This window comes from Canis aureus, chromosome 29 (assembly GCF_053574225.1).
Source record: "Canis aureus isolate CA01 chromosome 29, VMU_Caureus_v.1.0, whole genome shotgun sequence".
Classification (NCBI taxonomy): Eukaryota; Metazoa; Chordata; class Mammalia; order Carnivora; family Canidae; genus Canis; species Canis aureus.
In genome coordinates this window covers 16,725,646-16,750,323 of record NC_135639.1, presented here as the reverse complement: position 1 = coordinate 16,750,323, position 24,678 = coordinate 16,725,646, and the positions used below count along the sequence as shown (strand labels likewise).

Here is a 24,678-nt window from a genome sequence, read left to right as displayed (position 1 = left end):
TGTCTGAGATCAGGGTGTCAGCATGGTCAGGTTCCAGTGGGAGCCCTCTCCTGGGTTACAGATAGCCGACTCCTCACTGTCACATGGTGGAAAGAGGGGGCTACGTCTTTGGGGTCCCTCTCACAAGGGCACTGATCCCATTCGTGAGGACTCTAATATCCTCCTAAAAGTTCCACCCACCAATACCATCATATTGGGGAATTCAGCTTCAACATAAGGATTTTGGGGGAACACATTCAGTTCGTTACACTGATAGAATTCTCCAATCTCCAGTGCCTAATCTATACAACGGGAATAACGTATGCCTAGAATCCTAAGGTGTGGCCAAGATTCAAAGAGCTAACTCACTGAAAATCCCGTCAGATGCCAGGTGTAAGCAGCGGTGCGTGTTGAGAGCTATCCCTGCTCACCAGCCTCCTCCTGCCACTTCAGCTGGACTCCATAGGAACAAGGCACTGTTCTATGTACTTTGCAAACATGAATCTGCACAAGAGCCAGGATGGGGTGGGGGTGGAGGGTGGGGGTCTGTTGCTCTCCATAGTTCACAATGTGAGAAGCTGAAGCCCAGTTGGCTCACAGTCCGCCAGCCTGGGTTGGAACCGAGATCTAACCCCATAGAGCATGTTGAACATCTCAGCCATGCTGTCCCTGAGCCTTATCCTCCCCACCCTGTGTGTGTCCTACAGGTCCTAGGACGGCTTTATCCAAATAGAGCACTGTCCCTACGCCCAGACCCTGCAGGAATGAGAAGCTGGGGCACCTGAGAATTTACTGTGTGATTATGAGTCATGACTAAGAGGGTGGAAGTAGGAGTGTGACCTCGGCACTGCGGCCCAGCCCTGCGGCCTCTCTGCCAAGCCCTCATGGACTCAGGGGCATATGGTGGCATTCTCTTCTCTCCCCTAAGAGCCTTGTGTCTTCGAAGGCATAGGAAGAGCCCTGCCACCACGTTCCAGAGAAACCCACTGGGGCGATGTCACCCCATCACCCTTGGCACCTCCCATGGAAGGTCTAGGGTGTCTCCGAATATATTCTGATTTACCAAGTTCACCAAGCTGAACTCATGTATCTTTTCCCTCAGGGAGACTCTGGAGGTCCTCTGACCTGTGAGAAGAATGGCACCTACTACGTCTACGGCATAGTGAGCTGGGGCCTGGAGTGTGGGAAGAAGCCAGGAGTCTATACCCAAGTTGCCAAATTCCTGAATTGGATCAAAGCCACCATCCAAAAGGGGAGTAGCTTCTGAGGTGTCTTCTGAACCTGAGAGCCCATTCTCCCGAGCCCCCAGACAAGGCAAGTCCTCATGGGCAGCACCGGACACCCTGGGAGCCCCCGGGAGCCCCCCCTGCTCTAAGCAGAGACAACAGCTGCCAGCCTGGGGCGTCCCAGACCAACATTTCCACCGCCTTATCAGGCTGCCTCATGGGTAACCCAAGAAATGCCAGAATCAACCCAATATATCCTTCGGTGGCTTCCCTTCACACCATGGTACCTTCTAGAAAATCACAGACTGCCTTCACCCCGGACATTTGCAGATAAGTGATTTCAGAATGACCGGAGCCAGTGGGAATGACCTTTACATCTTTATTCCTCATCCCAGACACCCAAGGTACGCCCCAGGACCAGCCACCCCCTTCCAGGGTCAGACGGGGGGGCCAAGAATACAACACGCTTCGTGGCTTCCTAAGGGTCGTCGCTTCGGGGGAGGCGGCTCGGGGAGGGGCTGGCACGGTGTCCTGCGAGCAGCTCGCTCGCACTGAAGCACGTCTCTGGTGCACACGCACGTTTGCTCCCGAGCCTCTTTCCCAAGGATCCTGGGTGGACGCCGCTCACTCACAACGGCAGAGCCTTCCTCCTTTTGACGTGCAGAATCTCGGTGGCGTCTGGGTTCACGTCCCCCCTCTGATTCTCTGCGGGCTCCACAGCCTCTGGCCCCCCCTGCAGAAATCAAACATCCCTCCCTGAGTCAGAATGAGGCCTCCGCCCTGCTCCCCCAGGATGAGCCGCCTCAGATGCCCCGGGAGCATTTAGAAGGTTCCCCCCTCCTCCGCCCTCCCCAAGAACAAGGATCCTGGAGGCAAGAAGGAGAAAGAAGCAAAGCCAATCTCTCATTTAGACGTGGCGTCTTTCTTCTGAACAAAGTCGGGTTCAAAACCCAGACTGTTGCAGCCAGCAAGCCCCTGACCCTTTCTGCGGATGTAACGAGCAAGCAGTCGGCACAGCCTTGGCTGCCGTGGCCCGCGATTGATGGAGCCCCGGTAGGTTTGTCTCCGCAGAACTAATGGCTGTGACTTCAGAGAAAGCCCTGCAGGAAGTTTAACCCGGGTGTCATCCGCCTGGTCATCTCAGACCCATGAAATTAGGCGCCTTGCTCCAGCTGCATTTCACACTTCTTTAGAGCCAGCTGACCTTTGGCCAAAAATAAAGTTTGAAATGAAACATTGAGTTTGCCTTTCCCCACGGCCCTGCCGGCTGGGGTGGGTTTGCGGCCTGCTACTCACCGAAGCGCCCCGGAGACCCAGGCCCCTCGCCTTGGCCAGTTCCGCCGCCCGCCGAGCCATTTCCACTTTGTAGGAGCCGGGGGGTGTCCAGCCAACGCCTCTGGTCAGGTTCAAGTCTGATTTGTACTTGACCTTAGGGGAAGGAGGGAAGCAAGACGACTAAGTCAACAGGGTCTGGGGTGGTCTGGCCACAGGGTGGCCTCTGTGGGATGGAGCCTATGCTGTTGTCAGTAAAGCCAGGACGAGGGGAAACAATTCTTCTTAGGCAGAAGCCGCCTGGCACGGAGGGCCCAGTGTGCTGTGAGCTGGGCCGTGCATCTTTCTACTCAAGCCACGGGAGCCACCGTGGGGGCGGAGGGTGGGGAGGACTGTTCACGTCTAGGCTCCCACCTCAACTGGCTCTGTGGCCTTAGGAAAGTCACTTGCCTGCTCTGGGCTTCAGCTGCCTCCCAGGGAAAGGGCAAGGACGGCATCAGGTAGCTGCTAAGACCTCTCAGAAACAGTAGGGCAGGCCCTCGAGAGCTTGAGCTCTCATATCAAACCAAATGGGGCTCGTATCCGAGGTCTGCCACTTATTCTCTGGGCGATCTTGAGTCAGTTCCCTAACCTCCCTAGGCCTCTGGTTCCTCATCTGTAAAATGGGGTAGGGATGGGCTGCGGGAGCTACGTGGCAAAATGCTGGAAAAAGCATTTGGCACAGAGCCTGGCCCACAGTAAAATTATTATTCCTTCCTATTCCTACAGGGTTAGGTCCCCCGGATTCTATCTCAGCCCAGCTCCCCCCAGAAGGTCATGTGGAATGCAGGGTGATGGCCAAGACAGCAGGGGAAGGGTCTCAGCCGGGCGGGAGGGGGCACTCACGTCACTCTGCAGCTGGTGGGCCTTCTGTGCGTGCTTCAGGCCTAGCTGCTCCGGGTCGCATGTGGGCTGGGGCAGGGGCTGCCGGTAGCACACGTCGCTGGCCAGCTGCTGGCTCCTCCTGGCCTGGAGGAAGCCGGGCTGGTCCGGGCGGCTATGGAACTGGGACCGACTCTTGGCAAAGTCCTTCTTGTACTCGTTGTCACTCTGGAGTTTGCCGACGCTGAGGAAATGCCTCATCCTGGGGTCGTCGTGGATGCTGCGGTAACCAATCTGTAGGCCCCGGTCCCGCAGGAAGGCCTCTTTGTACCGGAACTGCGGGTCAGAGGAGCAGAGATGGGTCCCGGGTGCCTGCCACCCCTCCCGGGCCAGCCCCCAGGAATCTCAGCAGGGAAGTTCAACAATCAGGTAAGAGCACAGCTTCGGATTCAGGCAGACCTGGGATCTGTATCTCCCTCTGCTGCCTTCTAGCTGTGTGGCCTTGGGCCAGTTACTTAGTCTGTCTGAGCCTCAGTTTCCCCACCTGATAAAATGAGAGAATGGACCTCCACCCCATGAGAGAGAATTCAGTGATATGGGGCTAAGCTTCATGTCTGGCACAGGTTCATGCCCACTGAGTGGCAGCTATGGGTATTAATGCTGCTTAATGGTAATTAATAAACTAACAGGAAGAGAAAGATGCCCCTTCTCTCAGCAGCCACTCTTCCTTTGATTCTTCCTAGCTTGTAGGGGCTCAGTCCAGTGCTCCTCAAATCATCTATAGGGGAGGACCGGATTCATTTTGTTTTGCTTTTTAAATTTTCAATCCATCCAAGTCCCATAGGTGGTTCTACTGCATCGGATCGATATGCAGTGGCAACACCCAAACTAGCCTCTGCCCTACTCAAGAGGAGCCTACCGGGCACAGGCCTGGTTGTCACAATGAGTACTTGCTAAAACTGTTTCTAAATGCTTGTTCCTGGGGCAGCCCGGGTGGCTCAGCGGTTTAGCGCCGCCTTTGGCCCAGGGTGTGATCCTGGAGACCCTGGATCGAGTCCCACGTCGGGCTCCCTGCATGGGGCCTGCTTCTCCCTCTGTCTCTGTCTCTGTCTCTCTCTCTCTCTTTCTCTTTCTCTGTGTGTGTGTCTCTCACAAATAAATCTTAAAAAAAAATGAATGCTCGTTCCTGATTTCTGTACTCATTGTGGGCAGACACAAGGTATTGCTGAGTGATCAGTGATCTCTCTAGTCTATGAAGCCTTCCCCTTCCGTAATAATGGCTGCCATGTTTTGAACACCTGTTATTAGCATGGCGCTGTAAACCATTTTTTTTCAATTCCGACATCAATCCTAGGAGATGAAAATTATATCCCTCTTTCATAGATGTAGAAATCTGCGTTCAGAGGATGTAAGCAACTAGCCCAATACCACACGGCCAAGTCTTAAGTGACCAAGCCAGGATGTGAACTCAAAATCAATCTAGGGGGGAAGCTCAATCTCTATCCTTTTGTGCTACCCCTTCAGCTAGAAGTCCCTTTATTGTAGATCAACACATCAATCACATGTTAATTGACTTCTGGATACACATACATCAATGTTTAAGAGTATCTCTCTTAAGGAGAGACAACGACCCTCCCCAATCTGAAACTTCTGGCTAAGATTCTAGAAAATAAGGCTGATTTTTCATTTCACTTGAAATACTTGTTCAGTTTGGGTTCCTGGTGGTGTGCTTTTCATCAGACTTGGGGAAAGCAGTCAAACCTATGAGTGACAGAGGGAGAGAGAATCTGATGTCTTACATCACTGGCGATCTCCCTGGACGCCCGGGCAGTCTGGAATGGGATGGCATCCAGCCGGAAGTCATAGCCGCCAGCCCGGGTCTGTTCCCAAGAGTTTCTGTAGACTTTCTAGATGGGGAAAACAGAGAAATGAGTGAGCAGGGAGTGAGAACTCCACACCTGGCATATTGTTAGCTCTCAGCAGGAATAGTTCCTGAACACATACCCTTCCCCCTGCAGGTACCCAAGGACAGGTCATGGCCTCCCCACATCCATCCCGAGGACCTTCCCAGCTCTGGGACTGGTGAGACTGGCCACAAACGGCTCAGCTCTAAGCTCCAGGCCTCAACATCAGGCCCTGCTCCGGTGGGTCTGGAGCCTATGAGTCTGGCTCATTTGCCATATACTGTTGGCACCAGAGCCCCCCCCCCCCACTTCCTTTGCGTTCACTTGCAGTGCCTTAGGTTTGCAGCTTCTATCTAGATGCCAGAACTCAAAGTTCAAGAACTCTGCTTCTTCCCTCATGCTGAAAGTACTATTCCTTGGGATCGGGCACCCCTGTGTTTGTTAACTCTGATGACTTCCTGAGGGCCTCTTGGCTACTTCCGAGGCCATGTGCCACCATCACTATGAAGAGTGCTGCATCCCACATGCACCCTTGGTGCCCACACGGAGGGAAGAGCCTTCACCTGAATTAAATTGATTGCCAAGAACCTGACCGAGTTCCTGACCCATGTATTTCACATCTTCCTCTTTCATTTTTTCCCTTTTGAAGTTGTTCTCACACAACCTCCAGGAGTCTGCAATCACATCCTCTTGGCCCTCAGGTAGACCCACGCACCAGAGAGAGCATCAAAATCTCCCATGCCTTCATGTAGCTAACATTTTTTTTTTCAAGATAAGGGAATGGCTCCATGAAAGGAGCCATCTGGAGATCCCAGTGGAGGGCTGTCCTTTCTTCAGCCACAGCAGGTGAGGCGTATCAGCAGCAGACGACAAAGTGACAGCCCCAGACCGTGTCGGTGGCTCACTCATTCCAAGAGCCACAGCAGGTCAGGAGGCCCCTTAAGAACCTTGCTTTTGTCACTTGGAAATAGAGGTCATGACCGAGGCTCTGTTCTACAGGGGATTGAGGAGATTAAGCAAAAGAGGGATGGCAGATAAAAAGCAAAGTGCTTCCTACCACCGCACAACTGGGCCTGGAACCAGGAAGGGCCCGCGGAGATGGAGCCAGGCACAGTGAGCTCTGCATTGTTATGTACCACCATCCATCACCTTCACCTTCATCATCACCTCTAACTCCAATGTCCAACGCCACCAACCCAAACCAAACACCTGCTATGTTTGAGGGCCTAGAGATATAAGAGCCAATAATCATTGGAGTCATCTCCTAATTGATGGGTCACAAACAAGGCCCAAAGGATTTGATTTACTGGGTCACCACTGAGTTGAGCAGCCAGGAGGGAAGGATTGCAGAAGGGGAGAAGCATTCGGGTAATGACTGAGTGACCATCCCCTTTAGCATCACGTTCCCTGATATGGTGGCCCCACAAGTAGCAGTACAGATAGCAAATAGGGTCAAAGCCCTGAGCCTCCCCTGGGAAGGGGACAGTTGGCGCCTTCCTACGAAGGGCCTCCACACCAGATCTGGGCTGGGCAAGGACACCAAACTTCACTCAGCGTCCAACTCCTACATCACCCCACTTTGGTGTCCGATGCGCCCCAGCTTCCGAGCCTCTACGGCCGAGGGTCAGCTAGCCAGCGTGGCCCAAATTGGGGTTCTCCCCAAGGCACTGGCTCCCTTTCTCCTGCTCCTTCTCCTGTATACTATTTGCTTGATTGTGATCACTTCCTCCCCGAGTTTTTTTATTCTGTTGAGGTTTCTGTCTTGCCACTGGGAGCCTTTAGATTCCGTAGGCTCTTTGATTTGGAACCCTGGGCGTTCCTCTTCTTTATCACAGTGGGCACAGTTTTGTCCTCATCCTCACACATTAGAGTCATTTGATTTTTAGTTATTTCGGCTGCCTTACACATCTCAATGGCTTTCTTTGCCCAGGAAGGTCACTTTCCCTCCACATCTTCCTCACAGAGCACTTGATCCAATTGTGTGCATTCTCCACGCCCCCGAAGAAGTGCTCTTTCAAAAGAGGTTCATGAGTTCTCCATATCCGCATGCCCTGGCGGCTAATTTCAGCTCCAGGACTCTACAGACTGGCGTCCCCTGTGAGCCGAAAGATGCTCTGTCACCAGCCTGGGGTGGCCGTCCTCCTTCAACCGGGCTCCAGATGGACCGACAGGTTTATCCCAGTTTTCAGGGCTGTGGACCTCGGAGAGTCCGGCAAACGGAGGCCTGGCCTTCCCCCATCCTGGAAGCCCTGATACGATGGCTGTTTTGTCCAAGCTCTGCGGAGGGGGAGGTCCCGCTTCCCCCAGATGGAGGTCAGCCCACCAGAGCTGCTGTTCTAAAATTATCGCTCGCTCATCCCTCAAAAGCATCAAATGGTCATAATAACTCATATTTACAAAGCACCATCGCATTCACTGCGTGGGATCCCACAGGGCTTTACAAACGCAACAAACTAATACACACGCTAACTAGAAGGCGCCTCGCGCCAACCCCTGCGAGGCGGCCACCTCTGGGGTGCACGGTAGCAGCTGTTGATCTGCACGGAGCCCCAGGACACAATGGCCAGGCCAGGGAGGGAAGAATGGCCGGACTCTGGGAGGCCCCGCGCTGCCCCAGGCCGACACACTCGGCCTGTGTTATTCTGATCTGACAGGCTCTTTTGATTCCGCCGCCTGGCTACCTGTTATCCCAGGATCACAGCTTTGCTGGCCGAGCGGCCGCCTATTCTATTACAACCAGGAGCCTCCAACCCCTGCTAACAACAAGCCCGGGTTTAGGAAACAGCATCTTGGTTATGCACGCAAAGGGCACACATCTAAGGGAAACAGAAGTGTTGGAGGCCACCGCCTCACGCACAAAGGAGCAGCAGCTCGTGTTTGTACCCGATGGACCACAATTGCGGCGTCTTTCCAAACTGTGCAGCGAGAAAGTGCCTCTGGGCCTCCAAAGTCACCCTGCTCGGAGGGCGAAGGAGATGTGTCCGGGAAAGAAACAGAGCAGGTGTCTACACCTGCCAGGGCCAGGGGGGCACCTGACTGTGGTCTTGGCAATTCCTGCGCCAAACCAGAATTTTCCAGCCAGAAGGAACCACAGGCATTAGTCAGCTCAGCTCTGTCCCATTTTCCAAGTGAGGAAACTGAGGCCTAGCGATGCAAGTGGCTCAGAGTCACACATGTGGTTTGTCTCCCTCTCCGTCCCGCGTTCTTCCTGTCTCAAGTCCTCTTTCCTGGGACTTTCCCCCCCAACAACTAAATCCAGGTTGGGTGTAGATACGTTTGCAAAGAGGTGCACACCCCATTAACTGCTGTTTCACTTACATCACTCAGATGCAGCGCGTTGAGGCGGGCTCTGGTGAAATCGGGGTGGTCGGGGATCAGCGTATATCTGTGCAGGGATTCCGCATCCCCCAATCTGTACAGGCGCTGTGGGTGAGACAGGCTCATGGTAAATACGGAGCTGCGCTGGCTGAGGTCACAGGTGAGAAGCGGGCTGCCCCTCCCACCGGGTGCCCACCATGGGAGCAGATGCCAGCCCTGCACATAGAGAGCATCCCTCTAGAGCCCACCGTCTGACCAAGGCGGCCATGGGCTGAGAGTCACATAGGGCTGGCTGATTGTAAGTAGAACCTATCTAAAATATTTATCAAGATCGGCTCCAAATGGGCCCCAAACCAACATCTTGGTTGGCCACACTTGTTGTTTTACAACAAGTATAAGGTGTGTGGCTCTTTCGAGAATCTTTGCAGTTGAGTGTTGTTCAAGCTTTCTACTAGGAACAAGATGTCTTAATGCCCTTATTGTTTGAATAATGAATAATGATAATAAAAAAGACACAACAGCTAATAAGTCTTTTTATCCTGAATGGATAAAGGGCCTTAGTATGTTTTCAGAAATTTTAAGTTTTCATAGTCTACCTGGGGCCCAGGAAGACACAATTTTAAAACTCAAGCTTTATCTCAGTTGCTATTTTTAGAGCAGTGACCTAAGAGTTGCAAAGAATTTTAGGAAGGGATTGAGTCCCATCTACTTTAAGAAGGGAAAATATAGTATTGAATATTCTGATCCTTTTCCAAATTCAATATGGGCTTTACAAACATGAACCTGTCAGTACAACATTTGGACTCTGTGACAAGGGGTCGGCTCTGTCACTGTATGTGAAAATCAAATCTCTTAACGACCTCAGAGAAAAAATATTTAACTTCCTATACTTCAAAATAAATATAGGAGAGAAGAAATGAGGCTAAATTGTCCAGAAAGCATAGAAGCAGAAAGAAGCTTTTAATATAGCTGCTCCTTTTTTTTTTTTTTTCCTAACTGGGTTATGTTCGGCTTTTAATTCCATTACCATTTATCAATAATTAAGATGTATCTCATCTAGTGTTTTGTAAAAGATCATCAATATTACACAATATTATTGCTATTATTATGAACCAAACCAAAATAGGGGGTATTTATTGAGGACTTACTACATTCCAGATACTTGCTAAAGGCTTCACATACATTAGTTATTTAATCCTCATTTAATTCACTTAATCTTATGAAATGTTGCTATCATTGCCCTCCTTTCAAATAAGGAATGAGAGGTTAGGAGAGAGTAAGTAACTGGCCTTAGATCACCCAGGTAGCACTCCCGTCTACCCCAAGCCCATGCTCTTAAGTACTGAGTACTGAACAGCACTACCCACTACCGGGCACGTAGGGTTACTGATGAGAACATGTCCACCTCATTGCAATGCATGTAGCTGTTCTTGGCGTGAACCAGGTCTGGGGAGTCAACCACCGTGGTGAACTTGATACTATCTGGTTTCTTACGGTATTTGGTCTGTAAGAGAAAGACACAGATTCCCACTGAACAGCTGAACACCATGCATTTTTCTGGATGCATCTTCACCCCACCTACTCGGTATCAGATGTGCCAAAGATATTATTGGAATACAGGTCTCTCTTCTTGGTGGGTCCAAGAAGACCCACCTCACAGGGGTGCAAGCTGCCCCTCTGATAAGGAACATTTTATAAGAATTTACTCTCCTGGGGGAAAAAAAGGCCGCACAATACCAGGGCACACCACAATAAGGAAATTCAGCATCAATAGGACCCTGTCCAAGTAAGTTCTGCTACTAAGAGATGGAAGAAGCTAGTGCCCCCCTGGAATGGATCCCTGGGCAAGAATCTCCAGGCCACCAATATGGTGGGGTGTTTGGTAAAGGTAATCATCCCTGTAGAATGTGTAATGCCCTCTGAAATCAGATAACCCCAGACACTGGACACTCTGGGTAAACTCTGTGGGTGGACGGCAAATTCTGCGCCCCCATGAAAACAATGAGTCGGCTTAGCTCATAACTACCTGATGTACCTACTAAGAATCTCATAGCACATCATCTGTCTTACTGCCCAGTTTGAAACATGCCTTTACCTCTCCAGCAAGTGAACTCATTTGGAGGGAAATCTTGTTCTGTCTTGCGATTTGGTTGCAAAAGCCCAGGAAAAACACTGGGGGTCCAGGGGCCAAGGGGCCCTCTTGGCATCTCCACCCTGTAAGCAGTTTCCCTCCTCAGGAGGAACTAAACACCAGGTTGCATTTACAACAGAGCTGGGTTGAATGGTACCTCGCTGATGAGTTCTCCGGCCTTCTTTGCACTCTCTAGCTGCGGCGAACTCAGCGTCAGCCATCCTGTCCCCTTCATGCCCATCAGGTCTGACTTGTAGCGAAACTGTGGGAAAAAGATCATTGGTTTTCACCAACACGGCACTGAAGACCATCTGGTTATTTCAAGTTCCTTGATTTGTAAAAAGCATTTGTATTCGTCTTCATTGTAACACATTGACGTCTTCATTCGGACCATATTTTGTGTATTGTTAAGCCAAACGGTGTGAGTTTGTGCCCTCCGCCAGGAATTAAATCATGGAGCAGGCCCTACCTGTGAATGGGCAGGGTTAGAAGCCAAGGTAATGGATGCACATGATCCCTTAAAAAAAAAAAAAAAAAGAGTAGAGATCTACCCCAAGCCCAGGCATCAGCCTGGATTATTCTGTTCCCTTCTGGCAGAGAGGCGACTGCCTGCCTGCCTGCCGCCTAAATAGAACAGTTTTACCCACCTTCAGGTGATCAAAGGGCCCTGAACTCTGGGTCAAACCTGCTGGGACTCAGAGCAAATCGCTTTACCAAAATGTGACTCAGTTTCTCTCTGTGATAGTTGAAGGTCATAACAACCCTGCTGTTCTCATGAGAACACCTGAGGGCCCTAAGGAGCAAAAGCCACTCTATGCATTGGATCTGTTTTTGTCTCATGGTGGTGGGGGGGGGGACGGGGGGCGGGGGGCAGAGACAATGACAGCAGGACTCTAAGAACCACACAAACTTAGATCCAAGCGGCCTACAGCATGTAAGCCATGTAAGCTATTCTAATCTTTTTGTGCCTAGGTTTATCTCCGCCTCCCACCATTGGCTCAGGATTTACTTATATTGCAAAGATGGGCGAGGCCTTACCCATTTTCTTCATTTTTAAGGACTCAGAAGATGAGAACTACAGCAGCATTCCTGGGAGAAAATCCTGAGCTGTGCTGGAGGACAATGGGTCTGATTAGGAGTCTCCTAAAATATTAAATCTTATTACCATTCTGCCATCAGCCCACCATTACCGAGGACAAGACAGTCACAGGAACATTTTTCTTCTTCTCTTTATGGAAATCAGGCATTTTTAAAGGTGGAAAAAGAGTCTCCAAGGAAATCTAAAATTTGGATCTAAACGAAGTTGATAGCGTTTCCCTAATTTAGATATAAGCTCTGCTGTAACGCAAAATATCACTCCAGAAACCAGTCTTTCGGCCTTTTTAGTTTCCTTTCATTTCAGGATTCACAGCGTCCCTCACAGCTGGCCTCAAAGAGGGTCCGTTTCTGATCTACTGTCTGCTGGTTAATGCCCCTGTGCAAATTCCACTCTGCTTTCCAACTGGTGAAGGGAGGCATCACTCAGGTTCAGGAGCAGGTTTCAAAACCCCATGTCAGTAAGATTGCTTTTTATACCACGATCTTTCGGTCTACACCGGCAAAGCTTTTGCCTTCCACTCTGATAAAGAACAGAGAAAATTGGATAAATTTCTAAGTTAGAGAGAATAATCCTACAGGGCCTCTTCACAGCCGGGCCTTGCTCCTTTCATAGGCAAGATGAAGTGGGGAGCACTCTTTCAACTTGCCTTTGTCGAGCTGAACAGTACAATCGCAGGTAAGTCAGAAAGCAAGATGCAGGTTCCCCAAAGATCTGACTGGGCCTCAGACTCTCTTATAAATGGATTGTCTATTGATATTTCAGCTCCCAGCCCAGGTGTGACTATTCACGCAGACCCTAAAAACAACACGCCTGCCCTGGACTTCATGATGAAAGAGGGGAGTCGAGAAGAATCAGCTACCCAAAGATGGTCTGAAAGAAGGATTCTAAGATAATAAGGGACGCACTCATGCTGCCCAAGTGCACCTGGCTTCCCCAGATGGCAGTCCTGCTGTTCCTTGCACATATTAAGGCCTGGAAGCCACCTTCGGATTCCTCTGGGGGGGGGGAGGGGCGGTTCTCCCGGAGCCCCCAGTTTGGAGCACAGGCTACAGTTTCTGGTCCTCAATTTTCAACAATGTAAACAAATGTACCCTGGCAGTGGCCAGGGGAGGAGGTCTATTTGTCATATTAATGAGAACCTTTAAAATCACCCTCTTGCTTAGGGCATGGTTTGCTTTAGACTCATCAGCTCATGCAGGGCTCACATCACCCTGCAAAGGCGGGGTTCTTATACCCATCTACAGAACAATTTTGGAGTTCAAGGGACTGTTCAGATTCTCAGAAGAGCCAAGGGCTGCTGTGTCCCCGGGTGTACCACACAGTCATTCAGAGAACCCTTAAGAGCCAGAGCACCTGGGTTCCTAGTCCAGCCACCTGGGGGAGCCAAAGAGCATCAAACCAGGAGTCCGGAGACCAGAGCCTCCCTTGGCCTCTTACTTGCTATGGGGCCTAGAGCAAGTCATTTCCCTGCCAGCCTGTGACCCTGGGCAAGTTACTTAAGAGTATAGGTGCTTCAGTTGCCACATCTGTAAAAATGAGAGTCCCACCAGTATGTACCTGGATACTAAATGAGATAGTTCGTGCAAAATATTTAAGCAAATGCCTGGTCCAGAATAAACATTCCATACATTTTAGCTATTGTTGTTGTCATTGTTTCTGGCGGGGAAACTGAGGCTCATAGAGCTTACGGAGTCTACCCGTAAGAGTATAGGTGCTGTAAAAGGATCATGCAGCTGTAAAAGGTGGGGTCAGGGCTGTCCTCTTGACAGTCCCTGCAGGGGCTTTTCAAAACTCCCTGCAGTCTCCATCCAAGATCACAGACATTCACGGCCAGAGCATTCCTTGGGCAAAGCATGTGTCTCAGAGACCTTCTGGAGACAAGTATGCACACAGGACTTGAGTGATCATGGCCTGAGGCCTTCACCCTAGTGGTGAGCACCCCTGGGCTCCCTCTGGCCCAACCCACAGCTTCCTTTCTAGCCTGGGCAGGAGAGGGCAGGAGAAGCAGCTGCAGGACAGGGCTACTGTTCCTCCCCCAGACTCTGCTGAATCAAGTGCACACAGGGGGAGCCTTTGTCCCTTTTTCTGCACAATATAACCACATGAAATTAGATTTTCAATAATGATTGCAAGAAAACTGAAGCCTCAGGACCAGCTGGACATTATGGGGTTTCCTCTGTTTGTAACATCTTGAGACCCAAACCCCCAAATGAACAAACTTGAGGCTTATAAAGCAACACGTGAAGCATAATATGGTAATTTTAAAAATTAAGCAATAGTTTCTCAGGATTCAAAATTGTAATACATATCCTATTTCATAAAATGTCAGTGTAAGAGTACCAACCAACCACCACTTTTAGAAAATCCTCTTCTTTTTAGATTGTTCTTCCTACTTGTTTTAGTGTTAAAATATCCTTTTCTTTCCAGAAACAAAACAAAACAGAACACAAAACTGTGACATAAATGGTAGCTTGAGGTAATATTTAGGGTTTTTTTTCCTCACTCAATAAAAAAAAAAAAATCTGATGATATATTGATGCCATTATCTTAAAAACATCTTCCTGTGATCCCTGAATTCCGAGGTTACCAATCAAATCGACCCTCTTTGCTTTTTGTTGGAGGAATGGAGGCCTAGGAAGCAAAGGGCTATTGCAAGGACACGTAGCCAGTAGGTGATAACGTGAGGTTTCCAACGAACATCTTCAGGTTCCCAGCTTGGGCCCCCTCACCTCTCCCAGATGGCCTGCGTATCTCCCTCTGGGATCTGCCCTGCCCCAGAGGTCTCCCCCCTCCTCCCGCCCCCCTAAGGAATAGCTCATTGACAAGAGGGTCATACCATGAGCTATATTCTTGGAGGTGGCAGGATGGCCATCTAGCAAGTGGAAGGCCTTTCCAGTGGAACTTGGGCGGGCACCTTGCTACTGTGTCCTCGGTGTGGGGCCCAAGGAACGCATCCTGCCCCCCACTCAACTTGCTTATGAACACTGTGATTCTGAACTTCCAGCAAATTGTGATGAGTAATTAGGTGATCATTAAATCATTACCGTGCTGACTCACAATTAATCCTCAATTATGTGTTTATACTCTGCCTGTGTCATATAACTCCACCTAAGAGCAGCTGCTGCCCTAAAGACAATGGGAATTGAAAGGCTTGCTGCAGAGAACAATCCAAATAGCTAACACTGTACGTTTCTCTGGACCAGACACCACGCTAGCTTTCTTCGTGTGGACCAGTCCTAAACTAGCAACTGGGTTCTTAACTGGATGCAGATGTCCCAGGTACATCTGGCCATATTGAGAAACACTTTGTTGCACTGGGGGAGGGTGGCACTTTTGGCATCTAGTGGGTGCAGGCCAGGGATGCTGCAAGGGACAGGACAGGGCCTGCCTGTAACAAAGCATTGTCCAGCCCAGAACATCCTAGGTGCTATGGTTGAGAATCCCTGATATGGATGGGAAGGGTCCCATGGGCTGCACTCTAATATGAGAGTTTCTTCCTCATAGGGCTGCTTGGAAGCCTAGAGAGACAATGTGTGCAAGATCTGGGGGTACAGTGCCTGCCACCCAGCACGAGGCTCCCACGTGCAAACCATGCCCACACTATCACCATTACTGCATCCCAGTGGAGGAAGCTGAGGGGTGGTAGGGAAATGGGACTGACTCCAGCATGCTCTGCAGTCACTCCAGGTGGTGCTCGCCTGGGTGAGGACCTTTCCCTTCTGTGTCTGTGTCCACACCTGCATTGTAGGAAGCATGACTCCCCTGCATTGAGCTCCCTCCCCAAGAGCAAGATGGGTAAGACTGTGGGCTCTGGAGCCAGTCCTGCCTGGCATCTCGCGCATGATCTCATCTGGAAAGGAGAAGTCAAAGCTGTCCCCACCTCACGGCATCACAGCAAGTGGGACAGTAACAGCAGTCAGCTGGTCATGTCAGCCATGACTGGATCTACTGCTTTCTGGTCGTGACCTTCACCCCCACCCCACAGCATCCAGCCTGTGCACTCTCTCAGACCCCACTCTGGACCACGTCCTCCTCCCTGGCCCACTTGATTCACGCCAGCCTCAAATAGGCTGAGGCTCCTCCTGCTTGGGGACTTGGCCTTTGGATTTGCTCTTCCGTTGGCTGGAGTGGTCTGCCCTTCCTTCATCAACTTTGGTCTTTGCTCAAATGTCACCTTTTCGTGGGAACTCCCCGGACTACACCCCCAATTTAAAATTGCATGTGTGCAGATCCACCTACCCTGCTTTGTCTGTCTCCACAACATGTGTCACCATCCGACATACTTTGGATCCTACCTACCATATTCTATCTCCCTCCCATACAGTGGAAGACCCAGAAGCACAGCAGTTTTTTGACTTTCTGGTTGACTATGGTATCCCCAGAGCCTGGAATGATGGCTGGTACACAGTAGGTGCTCAAGAAATGGTTGTTAGATGATTGAATGATTCCAACCTAGATGACGTAACATAGACCCAGCAAGTCTTGGTTTGGGCAGGGTAGGGTGAGGGAGAGGGGGTTGTTGGATAGGCAAAGGAAGCAGAGATTTACACCCAGGCTCGGTGGAAGGCCCCCTACCTCACTCTGCAGGGCGTGAGCTCTCTTGGCCCAGGACATCTTCAGGTCCTCAGGCAGAGCTGTGAACTCATGGCACCGAGTCCTGTAGTCGTGGTCGCTGGCTAGGGCCTGGGCCTTCCTGGCATGGACCAGGTGCACCATGTCCATGGGCAGGTGGTAGTGGGCTTGGCTGCTCGCTGCTCCCCGCCTGTACTGAAGCTCGCTCTGCAACTGGCCTACCCGCCAGCAGTGCTGGAGTCGGGGGTCATCACTCACACTCCGGGCCCCGATCAGCCTGCCTCGCTCCTTCACAAAGTCATGTCTGTAGAGAAACTGGAAGGGAGGACCACAGTCAGGGGCTGGCATTCGGCCTGCTTAAATTCCACCTGCACGTTTTCACTGCAAACCCTAGAAAAATCACCTATTCTTACACTAGGAGGTGGTGATTATAAGAAAAACCACAGTGAGGTTGGCCTGAGAGCATGCTTCCTCCCTGGGGGTTGAACAATTAAAACATCGCTCCATTCTTCCTATCTAATTAAAACCAGATCCTCAGAACCAAAGAAAGGGCCCCACTCCCCTTACATGTCCTATGGCCAAAAGGAATTTATCAAAAAAGGTAAAAGAGAAACTTGTGCTTTAACCGTTCGTACTTGGCAAAACATTAAACCCAAAAGACAGGATCCATTTATTTGAAGTCCACATTTTCTGTGATTTGTTTGTGGGAAAGAGAAAGTCACCTTCATGTCCCAAAGCTATGGACGCTATCAACAGAGTGGCTGAAACACAGCTGGCAAATCCTAACGCCAACATGTGAAACTACAGAGAGCCAGGAGGGAGATGTGTTAGGGCTGTGTTAAGATTTCTATTGCGAGTTTGCTTTCGAATTCCAGGTAAAGCTGGACAGCTCATGTATTATGGGGTGGGGGTGGGGGTTGTTGCCCAGACCCTGCAATTAGAAATAAATCATCATCTCTTTCCTGCTGGAATCCTTTGCCTGAATTTAGCTTCTGATTAACAGAAGCTTTCTTTCCCTCCCTCCGTCAAAGAATCTCATTTCTAACTAATATATTCTGCAGGTGACATCCTGTCTCACATGGTGATAGATTTGCTTTAATTCAGGAAAATCAGCCGTAGACATTGTTTTACATGAAGTTAACAGAAATTAGGCAAGATGGAAGGTCATATCATTCAACTCACATCACTGGCTATATCTCCAGAGACGCGAGCAGCCTGGAAGGGGAGAGCGTCTATTGTCAGCTTGTAGCCTTGAGCACGGAGATTACGCCAAGACTCCTTGTATTTTGCCTACAGTAGGAACACATGTAGATCTTCTTTAAAAAAAAAAAAATTACATGAATCGGTGAACAAAGGCTACCCTGTTCATTTGTAGTACAGTGTTCCCGAATCGATTTCTGACGAGCAAAAGCTCTCTCTTTTGCAAAGAAAAATCTCATTAGCACACACGCTGTAGTGCGCGCTGGCACGCGTGTACACAACACATTTGTAAAAAGGTGTATTTACGGTGAGCATCAAAAAGACATTTTTTTAAGCTTCTGGGAACACCAGAAGGGTCACTGTTAGATCCCATCACAGCCCCAGACACGCGTGGCTTTGGAGCATGTCTGAGCCCCGGCAACAAGAAAGGCTTACGTCACTCAGATTGGCTGCGTTCGCTTTCGCTCGGACAAACTCGGGCAGACCCAGGGTCATTGTGTACCGGTGCCTCTCATCCTCTCCGGCTGCTTTATAGAGGCGCTGGGTAAAAAAGAAAAAAGAACAAGCAAGGAGATAATGCTGTGTGTTTCTGCGGTGCTGGAGGTCCCTCGTTTGCAAGTGGGAGATAGGTTTGCGGAAGGCCGCTCGCTGGGTCGTGGATACACCTGCCTTGGGGAAGATCTTTCTTTCAATAAAGACACTCTTTCATGAGTCAAATTGAGTGGCATAAAAGGAATATGTAAGAGATTGCAAGTTGCTTTTGATGGGGTTCAGGACAGGTTACCCCGAAATATGGCACCTTGGCATACCGAATACTTTAAGCGGAAGGAATGTCTGAAGCCGCAGGTGCTAGGAGAACTCTTTGTCGTCTCCTCTCCTGAAGCAGGTCAGAAGAGCCTCCTGTGAGAGGTGCCCTCCCTCCACCCAGAGGAAATGAGCATCCTTATCTCCAAAGACCAAGGGCACCCAAGAGGAATCTGAGTGAACAGACCTTGCTAAGTGCACCCCTGTCCTTAGCTCATCCCTTTTGCCCTCTCGCATCTTCCCTCGACTTTCTACTCTCCATCAAACCTAGTACAAAAAACGTCCAGGTTTAACCGTTTCTCCTTGTCTTCGTTTCCTCACGGAGGCTCCCGTATCGTGTAAAACTCATACTAAATAAACTTGTACGCTTTTCTTTTGTTAATCTGTCTTTTGTTACAGAATCCCCACTGAGAACCTAAGATGCTTCAAGAAAAAGGTGGGTTTTTTTTTTTTTCTCTCCTCTACACTTTGTTCAGCAAGAAGCTAAGGAAAGAAAAACACATTTAGGAACACCATCAAGGTTCTTCTCATTGTAGACTTTTCCCTTGAGGATATAGTGTAAAAGATGATAAATGCTAAGATCTGGGAGATTTAGGAGAAGCTCTGGTGGGTGGAAGAGAGGTTCCTAAACCCCGTTCTGCATCCTTTACTAAAGCCCCGGCTCCTTCCAAGAGCAAACTCATGCCAGTGCTACCCTGGGTGGCCTCAGCCAGTTCCCAAAACATCTCCTCTCGTGATCAGAAGTGAGTCTGTGGTTGGTGAGCTCTCCGAGGCCAGAGGCCACCATATGAGGCATGGTTGCCCCACCGCATCCAGCTCACACCGCAGGCAGGATGGGCTCAAGAGGAATTTAAAATTGAGACTGTCACTGCACAAGCCCTTGGGACCATTCTTACCCCGAGCTGCTGGGTCCTACTTTCTGACTTGGGTGAGAGTGGAACCTCGTTGTATAAATAGCCAAATCTCAACTGACTTCTCAAAGAGTCAGCAGGAGAATTTTTAAAACTAAGGACGATGCCAAATTTAATTCTCTGCCAAGCTCAATTTCTATTTCAAACTTGCAAGAGAGCCTCTAAGAAGTAGAACCAAAGGGGCTGGAATGATGATTTGAGGTAATGAGATTCCTTCCCCTGGATGCCCCTCTGCTAGAGATGATTAAATGAAGTGAGCAAACAGCAGGTGAGGGGAGGAGGCAGAAATTCCAGAAGTCTGAGCAACACCATACTACAGAACCGCCCCTGGATAACCGCACATCCTCCCTACACTAATCATCAGAGCGACCATATAAAGGCAGTTAGCCAGTGTGTGCCTCGGCAGAACAGATGAATGACGGACCAGTACCTCTCAGACTTCAATGTGCAAAGGAAACCCATAAGGATCCTGCTCAATGACCTTGTGGATTCAGGGGGTCTGGGGTGGGGCCTGAGGTTCGATGCTTCTAACAAGCTCCCAGGAGACGCTGGTGTGGCTGGTCCGTGACTGCCTGTGGGACTAGAGACTAAAGCCAATTTCCAACTAGGCCTTCCTTCCTTCTGGAAAATGTTACATTCCATATACAACATTCTTTTCTTTCCAGGCTTCCGTGCAAACATGTGTTTTTCCCCGGCCCCAACCCCACTAAATATTCATGCTTTTTTTTTTTTTTTTTTTTAACAATCTAGCAGTTTTTTAAAAGCCCATTCCAAAGCCATCTGATTTTACCTCATTGGTAATCTGGTTGCTGAGTTTTGCATGAAGGAGGCTGGGAGTGTCTGTCACAGCTGTGTACTTGAATGACTGGGGATGCTGACGGTATTTACTCTGAGGGAAGAAAAAGACTCGATAAGGCATAAAAAAGGAGAACTAGCTCTATAAGCACTAGTTATAAAACCTCGCTTTGCAAAGGCTGCTAGTCCGTTCCCCGGAATCCAGTCCAACACCTGCTCTCATGATCTCAGTGAACGTGATTATTGAAATTCTGATTTTGCTCCTGACCTTTGCTCATCGGAGACCCAGAGGTCCTCAGCTTTGGGGGTGTCCCAGAAACAATCATGCAGCTTTGAAAAAATACACATTGCTTGCGCCCCACCCTGGGAAACCAGGATTCAGTAAACTGCCACTGGACCCAGGCCTATATATTTTTTTAAAGCTCCAAAGAGGATTCTGATGCACCAGCAGGTTCAGAAACCACTCTCTGTCAAGATCTCACTGGAAAAGTAAAGCACAAAGATCAACCTAAACTCCCATGGTGAGGCCAGTTCTGTTTTCTCAGAGCTCCCAATCAATGTGTAAGCCCACCCAATACTTCCAGTGCCTTCCATTATGCCCCCTGTCCTTGCATCTACAGTGAGTGGAAGTCCCAGAGCTCTCTCAGGTGTAAGTAAAATTCCTCCTAAGCTCAAAGAGCTCAGAATTCTAGACTTCTGTACTTTTACTATGAAATTATCACCAAGCTTATGGCAATCATTTTCCCAGCCACCAGAGAAGCACAGTTGCTTAGATTATTAGTGCTAATCTCCTAAAAACTAAATGAGAGGGGTAGGAGTGTCCTTATTTGACTGACTAAGAAGTTGAGACTCAGAGAAGACAGGTGATGGGATGGAGGTCACACCACAAATGAGAGCGGGCATAGAATTTCAGTCTCCCTATCTGTTGGTCTCTCAGAGCTGTCATCTTTCTTTCTTTCTTTCTTTCTTTCTTTCTTTCTTTCTTTCTTTCTTTTCTTTCTTTCTTTCTTCTTTTCTTTCTTTCTTTCTTTCTTTCTTTCTTTCTTTCTTTCTTTCTTCTTTTCTTTCTTTCTTTCTTTTTTCTTTCTTTCTTTCTTTCTTTTTCTTCTTCTTTTTCTTCTTCTTCTTCTTCTTCTTCTTCTTCTTCTTTAGATTTTATTTATTTATTCACAAGAGACACACAGAAACAGGCAGAGACATAGGCAGAGGGAGAAGCAGGCGACCCACGGGGAGCCCGATGTGGGACTCAATCCCAGGACCATGCCGTGAGCCAAAGGCAGATGCTCAACCACCGAGCCACCCAGGCCTGCCCTCTTGTCATTGTCCCACAGGGCCACTTTTCAAAGGAACCCTAGGAAAGCAGATCTTATGAGCCAGTGAATAATTCTTATGGGTTCATAGAGGAACTGGCTTGGTATTTGTAAAGCTGTTTTAAATGGCATCCAGTGTGAATGAAGAATCTAGAAAGAAGGGCTTGGTGAGTTGCCATTGTTAAGTTCAACATCTAGCTCGCTCTAGCCGTAAGCAGAGAGCTGAGTGCTAGGGAAGTACTTCTGCTGTGGAAATACACTGCCAGCCCTCACCCCTCCATCCAGGGTCCCTGGTTACCTCACTGATGAGTTCAGATGCTTTCTTTCTCCCTTCAATCTCTAATGTGCCCGGAATGACACAGGGAACGCCTCGCATAAAGTTCAGGTCTGAGCGGTACAAATTCTGTAAGGAACAACACAAAGATTCAGAAAAGCCAAACCTACAGAGCAAGGAAGCAAAGAGAAATCAGAGGACCCAGGACAACATCATAATTAGAACTCAAGTCCACCAGTCAGTCTCTCCAGATCGACCATCCTCACGAACACACAATGCCTCCCAGTAAATGTTCATCTGGGGAAACAAAAATCTAGGTCAGAACAAAAGATTTCTGCTGTCACTTGTCTCAGGAGCTGCAGAGGGACAGCGGGTTTTTATCTTAATGGAGACTATCAAAAAATAAACGCTGGAGTGGATTGTGGTTAGAAAGTCAGTTGTCTTGGGGCAAATGTGGAAATGATGGTTTAATAGGTCTTCTAAAACAAAACCCAGCAGCAGAGGGTGGCATTAATTAATCATGGGTTAAGAAAAAACTAATAAATGAATCCAGAATAATCTGGCACAGGCCTGTCTGAGTCTACCGTGCATAGGGCAAGTGTGTGTACCTGAGTGATTTGGGCTGACAGTTTAAAGGGTCCCCAAATTCACTCCCCTGCAGCCACTAAGGTGTGCCTCTCCCACCCCCACCCCCACCCCCACCCCCACCCCCACCCCAGACGTGCTGCCTTCCAACTGCTATTCCAACGAGAGGCAGGGCAGGTGAGGGCTCCACTCAAGTGACATGCAGGCCCTGAGCTAAGCGTGGCAGCTCCCTCATTCCTGCAGCTGCTCTTGGGCTGCTGACAGTTTATGTCATCCAGTAAACACTGTACACAGGCAGAAAATTCGAACAGACGACAGATAGCCAGATCTGAGCAACCCTCAGCTCCTAGGCCCCATCAAACCAGTAAGCAGGCTTTGTACAGTGCTTTGCTTTCCGAGCCCAGCTGGCTCCTTGCAAACCCCACAGCACAGAAGCCTAGCAAGCTGGGAAATAAGGGGCACACCGAACAGGATGCTGCTGCCTGTTGAGGGGAGACAGCCAGGCTCTCTTTGGGAGCAGCAAAGTCCCCAATGCTTCCCAACACTTCCAGGCCGCCTGCTTCAGAAAACAGGCGGCATGAGCTCGAAATGCACATGGGAGGCTCATGAAGGCCCCACAACTCCTTGCAGGGACTTAGGAAGGATCTCTGGGCCCGATGTCCTGACTTCCTCTGGACACTCTCCTCTGCTTGAAGTGGGGCCACTCTGATCCCACCCTTTCCTAACAGAGCACAGGCTCCCATAGAAAACTGGTGACCCCGGGAATGTACAAAGCAGCAATAAAAACCTCCAGTCTGACCTGAGGCCAGAGGCAATGCCATCGGCAAACCTTGAACATGTAAAACTATGAACCAAGGGCATCTTGGTCAGACAGCATCTAAGTTCAAGCATCAGCGCCCTGTTCTCACTGACAGGTGTGTGATCTCGGGCAAGCTGTTTGTCACTCCTTTGAGCCTCACTGTACTGTCTCCATAAAATGGGGTACAGGCTACTGACACAGGCTTATCTTGAGGTTTCCATGAGATCACGCATGAAAATGTAACACTTAGTAGCAGGAAATGTTTCCTGCTGCTGTTCGATCTGTACAATTTTGCTAGGCAGGAACTCGGGGCAGTGTTTCCAAAGAAAATCCTGGGTTGAGGATTTCTCACCCACCCCCTCACCACGGCGCCAAGAGGAGCTTGTGGGTCACAGCCTCATAGTCAAGTCTGAGAGGACCGAGCCCTGAGAGAGAGGCCGGGTCTCCTTACCTCACTCTGCAGCTTGTGAGCTTTCTTGGCGCAGCTGAGCCTCAGGTCTTCAGCCAAGGATGTGTACTGGGGGAGCGGGTGTCTGTAGTCCTGGTCGCTGGCCAGGCTCTGAGCCTTCTTGGCATGCACCAGGGTTACCATGTCCAACGGCAGATGGAAGTGTGCCTTTGAGAGCTCAAAGCCTTTCTTGTAATTCACCTAGAGGGGCAGACAGATCGACAGCGGCTATTTCAAAGACATCATTTGAACAGGGACCATCGGGATGGCAACAGCAATGCAATTGTCCCAGGTAAGCCTGGGAGGTGTTCTTGGCAGGACCAGCGCTCCTTTCCTGCAGGGATTGGCTTAATAAGCAGGACTCATCTCCTGATCTCGACACTCACCACCCCCAGTTCCTGGAGGTCATGTATTTGGATGTTGGAAGGCCCGTGGCTCCCTCAGTTGGGGAAAATACAGAAGTTCAAGAGACAGACATAATGTCAGTGATTCCCTTGCTCCAGTCTTTGGATCATCCCATTGTCCAAAGGCAAGAAGATCCATGGCCAACCTGTGCCCTGCCCACCATAATTTCTCCCCATCACTCTCTCAAGTTCAGATTTTAGACACCAGGAACTCTCTTCTCGGGTGAGTGTGAAAACCTTCTTCAAAGCATCGGTGACATCCTAAGAAATCCAGGGGCCAGGAGCAGTGGGGCCAGTTCTGAGGGATGGGTATTCCCAAGGGCCCATGATGCATGCTGATGGAAGAAAGGAGTGGCCCATTCCAGACCACAAGCTGCACTGCCATCTTCAGAGAAGCTATTGGAAGGTCAGCGAAACTGACTCCGAGCTTTCTTGGAACTCGGATGCATAATGGCCACCTCATCCATCCTTCCCAAAGCTCCAGCACACCCACTTCTAACCTCCATGATCCTCCCCTGACCCTTAGCATAAAGCCAAAGTCAATTTATGTCCAACCCCACACTCTTCGGTCAGCACCCCAGCACAGATAGGGGGAAAATGTTGGAAGTGGAGAAACCGAGGCAGAAACCATGTGAAGCTGTGGAAAGAGCATAAGATGTAGGGCTGGCTCCAGGTACACTTTCTAGCTGACCTTAGACAAGGGACTGAAACATTCAGGGTCTAGGCTTTCTTATCAGTAGACCAGGATGGCTAAGACAATGAAGTTCCTAGAGAGCGTTTGATGGT

The 24,678-nt window shown here is 49.6% G+C and overlaps 2 protein-coding genes across 7 annotated transcripts in view; one reads left to right on the top strand and one right to left on the bottom strand.

Annotated features, from left to right (window-relative positions):
- The window catches only part of HABP2 (hyaluronan binding protein 2), a 33,465-nt gene extending 31,026 nt beyond the window's left edge, over positions 1 to 2,439 (top strand). Inside the window, exon 13 of the mRNA XM_077877591.1 lies at positions 1,082 to 2,439. Within this exon, the coding sequence (XP_077733717.1) occupies positions 1,082 to 1,246 (165 nt within the window). The 3' untranslated portion in view covers positions 1,247 to 2,439. The remainder of the gene's footprint in view (positions 1 to 1,081) is intronic.
- Positions 1,571 to 24,678, bottom strand: part of NRAP (nebulin related anchoring protein) — a 70,415-nt gene continuing 47,307 nt past the window's right edge. For all 6 annotated transcript variants that reach the window (XM_077877584.1, XM_077877588.1, XM_077877585.1 and 3 more), the window contains 13 exons: positions 23,492 to 23,689; positions 21,681 to 21,785; positions 20,068 to 20,166; positions 17,998 to 18,102; positions 17,545 to 17,652; positions 16,366 to 16,677; positions 10,849 to 10,953; positions 9,966 to 10,064; positions 8,561 to 8,665; positions 5,138 to 5,245; positions 3,363 to 3,674; positions 2,502 to 2,633; positions 1,571 to 1,938 (listed from right to left, as the gene is read on the bottom strand). In XM_077877584.1, coding sequence (XP_077733710.1) covers positions 1,834 to 1,938; positions 2,502 to 2,633; positions 3,363 to 3,674; positions 5,138 to 5,245; positions 8,561 to 8,665; positions 9,966 to 10,064; positions 10,849 to 10,953; positions 16,366 to 16,677; positions 17,545 to 17,652; positions 17,998 to 18,102; positions 20,068 to 20,166; positions 21,681 to 21,785; positions 23,492 to 23,689 — 1,893 coding nt within the window. In that variant the 3' untranslated portion in view covers positions 1,571 to 1,833. The remainder of the gene's footprint in view (positions 1,939 to 2,501; positions 2,634 to 3,362; positions 3,675 to 5,137; positions 5,246 to 8,560; positions 8,666 to 9,965; positions 10,065 to 10,848; positions 10,954 to 16,365; positions 16,678 to 17,544; positions 17,653 to 17,997; positions 18,103 to 20,067; positions 20,167 to 21,680; positions 21,786 to 23,491; positions 23,690 to 24,678) is intronic.